The sequence below is a fragment of the Garra rufa genome, chromosome 21 (genome assembly GCF_049309525.1).
Source record: "Garra rufa chromosome 21, GarRuf1.0, whole genome shotgun sequence".
NCBI lineage: Eukaryota > Metazoa > Chordata > Actinopteri > Cypriniformes > Cyprinidae > Garra > Garra rufa.
In genome coordinates, this window is record NC_133381.1 from 36,142,955 (window position 1) to 36,148,255 (window position 5,301).

The following is a 5,301-nucleotide window of genomic DNA, read 5'->3' on the forward strand; positions in this document are numbered from 1 at the left end:
GAAAAACAAGGTGGATATTTAATATTTTTTACATGATGTGGTGGATATTTAATATTTTTTACATGATGTGGTGACTTATCATGTCCCAGAAGGTATCCACCTTTTAATAACAAAAAATACTCAATGTTATCAACACACAACTACAAACAGTTTGAGGTATGATTGTTATCTGTTTATTTTTTTCCAGAGTTTCTTTCATGGCTAAAGCGAACAGCATACTGAGGTAGGCCCTATTTTTACATTACTATAACATACAACATTCATAAACATCTTAACATGCATTCCAGTTGTGCATTAATATACAAATATAAAAGTTGACTATGCTGACTAGGCATGTTGGCGAAAAACTGATTTTGTGTTTTAAGGATACATATTTTTTTTCATTCTTTGCCTAATTGTATATGCTTCCAATAATTGCCTAATTAGACAAGTATTGAAAAAAAGACAATGTTGGCAAATACTGATAGGCTATTATGTACCCGTCATAAATATAGAGTGTCCCTCGTTATATTTTCCAATATTTTACACACTCTTGCATACTCAGAAACTCATTTGTTGGCCTTGTGTGGTAGTGTGTCCCAGAAAGTCTAGAAATATCTTTTTAGAATTTTGGCATTGTCATTTTTCTTCTTGCTCAAGTAGTGTTTCCTGACTTTATTGTAATTCTGACTCAAAGTCAATGTTAATTACGTTCTAAAATATTTTTTTATCCATCATAAAATCAAAGTATGATTCCCTAAAAACTCCCCAAAAATAAAGGCAGAAGCTTTACTGGTTTTTCCTGTCACACTACCATGTAAACGTAATATAAAAGAGGAGTTTTAATCCTGCTAATCATCTAAAATTGGCTGATGTTACATACTTTTCATAGAAAATTGGAACAATATGTTGATTTGGAACAATAATCTTGGGATTTATAGCTTTTCCAGGGTGTTAATGAATAATGCAAATGTGTCAGACATTCAGCTAATTAGCTTAGTAAGGTTGACCTTCAATTCTTCATTGGTCATTTCCACATTTAATTTGTCATTGGCAGTTGAGCATCATAACACATATGAATAGGACCTCCAATAAAACTGTTACTGATTTTGACAGAATCCAGAGTTCCTTAGCTTTTGTACACTATTTTGGTCTTGTTTCAAAAAGAGGAAAGTTTCATTGAAGTGTTTTTAGCAGCTTTGCTTATTTTGGCCCTTTTAAATTCCTAACATTAAAGGTTTAAAACTGTCTAAAAATTCCAGTGATGCCAACTCCAGGACAAAAGTAACATGACAAGTGATAAGCTATGGAAGCCCATTTCTGCTATGGAATAACAAACAGGTAATTGTGACTTTTTATCTCACAATCTGATTTTTTTCTCAAAATTCTCAAAGTTCACTTCTCTCAATTTTGAGTTTATATCAATTTTTTTCACCACTGAAAAAAATATAAAGGTAATTGTGACTTACCTCCCTACAATTGCAAGTTTATTTCACAATTCAGATTTTTTTTTTCTCAGAATTGCACATTTAAATCCTGCAATTCTGGGTTTGTCTTGCAATACTGACTTTTCTTTCTTTCCTTTTTTTAGATCAGCAAGAAGAGTGAGAATTGTGAGATAAAAAAGTCACAATTAAATTTTTTTTAATTCTGTGGTGAAAGTGGGCTTCCATTATAATCTGGTCATACGAGAAAAATAAAGTTGGTACTCTTCAAAAAGAATAACAGAGAATGTTAAAAATCTCTTAAAGGCAATGACTCATGAACGAGACATAGGAGTCTCTAAAAGAGGTATTAAATATGGTTCAGTTTCTGATCAAAATTCATGTGATCTCCATAAGATGAAAGCCTCCATTGGCCTCTCGTAACTCCTCTTTCTTGCGGGCCTGCACCAGGGAAAAGACCACAGCGGAGAGGGTGTTCCTCCCAAGAGAGATCCCTCTGCTGGTGTTTCTCTCGGCATAGCTTGAGCTCTGTTCCCTGCTGCTAACAAAGTACGTGCGGACCCCTCCCCTCTGTTCGCTAACGCCTTTGACGTAGATATCTCCTCTAAGCTGTAGCACAAAGCCGCGGTCAGCGAGGATACGGCTTGTGCCCTCGGGGACCTGAATTCGCCCACTGAGTCCTGTGCTGTCCATTCGGCTAGCAAGATTCACAGTCATGCCCCAAATATCATACTGGGGTTTAGTGGCGCCAATCACTCCGGCAACTACAGGCCCATGAGAAATCCCTGTACGATAGAAAAGTTTTAAGCACATTAAAGTTGTTTCAAGAGAGTTGTACACCCTCAAGCCATCCTAAGTGTATATGACTTTTTTCTCTCAAACGAATACAATCAAAGTTATATTAATAAATGTCGTGGCTCTTCCAAATTTTATAATGGCAGTGAATGGGCGTTGAGATTTTGAAGTCCAATAAAGTGCATCCATCCATCATAAAAAGTGCACCAGGGGGTTAATAAAGCCTTCTGAAGTGAATTGACCTGTTGTGTAAGAAAAATATCCATATTTAAAACTTTAAAAACCTTAATCTCTAGCTTCCGCTAACTGTCGTACACACGTACGCTTCGGTGAGAATATGCTAGCCTTGCAAGAACCAAGTTTTGTTTACAGCAAACCCCCCGGAGATATGTGGAGTATTTTTTATGATGGATGGATGCACTTTATTGGACCTCAAAATGTTGACGCCCATTCACTGCCATTATAAAGCTTGGAAGAGCCAGGACATTTTTTTATCTAACTCCGATTGTATTCATCTTAACGAAGAAAGTTATATACACCTAGTATGGCTTGAGGGACAGTAAATCATGGGGTAATTTTCAATTTTGGGTAAACTATCACTTAAATTGTCCAATCCAGTCACAGTAAAATCATATTTATTCTATTTAAGATGATTACTAGTAGGTTTTTGTGTATTACTAGAATAAAGGTTACATACAAGAATAGTACAATCTTACCGACACGCAACTGGAAGTTGTTTGAGGTCCGTTTGTTTATTTGTTTCAGAGTTTCTTGCATGGCCAAAGCGTATAGAACCAGAGTACTGAGGTGAGCCCACTCATCTTCACATTCCTATAAAATAAACATTATTAAAATTAAAGGAGAAGTTCACTTTCAGAACAAAATGTACAGATAATGTACTCACCCCCTTTGTCTTCCAAGATGATCATGTCTTTCTTTCTTCAGTCGTAAAGAAATAGTTTTTTGAGGAAAACATTTCAGGATTTTTCTCCATATTGTGGACTTCTATGGTGCCCCGAGTTGAACTTCTAAAATGCAGTTTAATAGCTGCTTCAAATTATCCCAAATGCAGTTATAAACAATCCCAGCTGAAGAAGAAGGGTCTTATCTTTCAAAATTATGTTTTTTTTTTTTGCTTTTTTTAATTACAATTTATATACTTTTTAACCTCAAATGGTCGTCTTGTCTTGCTCTGCCTGAACTCTGTTTTTTTTCCGGTTCAAGGCAGTTAGGGTATGTTGAAAAACTCCCATCTTATTTTCAAAAAACATTTTAAAATCATCCTACTTCACTGCAGAAGTACCTACCCAGTGTTTACAAAGTAAACATGCAAAGAAGATCAAACACCCTTAACAAATAAGATAAAACAACAATGTAGGCCAATTTTGAAGTTGAGGGAGAAAATGAGATGGGAGTTTTTTGACATAACCTAACTGTCTTGAACCGGAAAAAAACAGCTCAGGCAGAGCAAGACAAGACTAGTGTTTGAGGTTAAAAAGTATATAAATTGTAACAAAAAAAAGAATAATATATATTAGTGATGGGCATAGATTAATTTTTTTAATCTAGATTAATCTCACTGTAATCTTGAAATTAATCTAGATTAATCTAGATTAAAATGGCTAATTTGAATTCTGCCGAAGGCATCCAGAATATGTGTGCTACCCAAATAATGACTAAAAGTAAGTCTTTGAGAACGGGTTTCTCAAGCCAGGTGGCGCATTAGACCAGGGGCTCATCTCCTGTTTCCAAAATGCATCACAAACTGCTTGACAGTTGCATTTACAACACAACTAACTATACAAACGTGTGTAACCAACTATTCTTACACTGCATGTACTTCTGCGTAAAAGGCTGCGCGACGTGCGCGTTGCAGTTAAATACACAGACGCGCGCGGGCATGGATATCTGCGTGCATAGTCTTCGGTTAAACGGCGTTGCTTTTAGAAGCGTCAATTCAGTTGTTGCATATAGTTTAATGTCTTTATTTCGGGATTATCAAAGGGGTCTAGCAAAGCCACTGCTCTAAAGCAAACTCGGCGGCTTCATAGCTGCATCCATGTTAGCACGTCACGTTTGATGTGGTAATTTCACAGTAGGTATACACACAGGTTCGAAGACTTGTTCTCGCTCCCTACAGTGCAATTCGGCTAGGTATACATCCGTGCTAAAATATCAAGGTGAAAGTCATCATAGCTTGCCTAGTATAGACCCAGCTCCCAACCCAACTTTGAGAAAAGATTAACAGCGATATTTTTTTTATCGCCCGATAAGAGTCTCACATTAACGCAGCACGTTAACGCCGATAACGGCCCACCACTAATATATATATATATATATATATATATTATAAAAAAAAAAAACAGATTGTTCGCTACCCTTCCTCTTTGGCTGGGATCGTTTTAGCCGCATTTGGGATCGTTTGAATCTTCATTTAAACTACATTTTGGAAGTTCAAACTCGGGGCACCATAGAAGTCCACTATATGGAGAAAAATCCAGAAATGTTTTCTTCAAAAAACATAATTTCATTATGAGTGAAGAAAGAAAGACATGAACATCTTGGATGACAAGGGGGTGAGCACATTATCTGTACATTTTTGTTCTGGAAGTGAACTTCTCCTTTAAGCCTTAATTTGTAAAAATGTAACCTTTTAGTTACTACTTAAAGGAGAACTCCGGTGTGATATTGACCTAAAGTGTATTGAATCATGATACCGAGTGTGAACGTACCTTGCATATTTCATCTCGGTTTGTGTCCAGCTGTCCGAAATCTGGGGTCAGTTAGCCGATGCTCACAACAGGTTGTCAATGAAAGTCAATCGGGCATCGAAGGAGCCATGTAAATAAATCACTGTTTTACGCCATTTACGAGGCACAAAGTAGCTCCACACTTCATCGGTAGACTTCCTAGGGCCCTGACATTTAAAACGAGACATTGAGAACTCAGAAAAAGCACCGGTAGTTTATTTACAAGAAGATTTATACAGACATCTTCCACCAGGAACAGAGCAGTCGCCGCCATCTTAAATGTAGTCACGATAAGTCAAGTGTGGAGCACCGAAGGAAACTTACAGCCTGAT

The 5,301-nt window shown here is 36.7% G+C and overlaps 1 protein-coding gene across 1 annotated transcript in view; it reads right to left on the bottom strand.

Annotated features, from left to right (window-relative positions):
- Positions 1-232: 232 nt before the first annotated feature.
- The window catches only part of LOC141295553 (adenylate cyclase type 8), a 15,011-nt gene continuing 9,942 nt past the window's right edge, over positions 233-5,301 (bottom strand). The window contains exons 17-18 of the mRNA XM_073826783.1: positions 2,936-3,050; positions 233-2,209 (exon numbers count right to left, since the gene is read on the bottom strand). Coding sequence (XP_073682884.1) covers positions 1,803-2,209; positions 2,936-3,050 — 522 coding nt within the window. The 3' untranslated portion in view covers positions 233-1,802. The remainder of the gene's footprint in view (positions 2,210-2,935; positions 3,051-5,301) is intronic.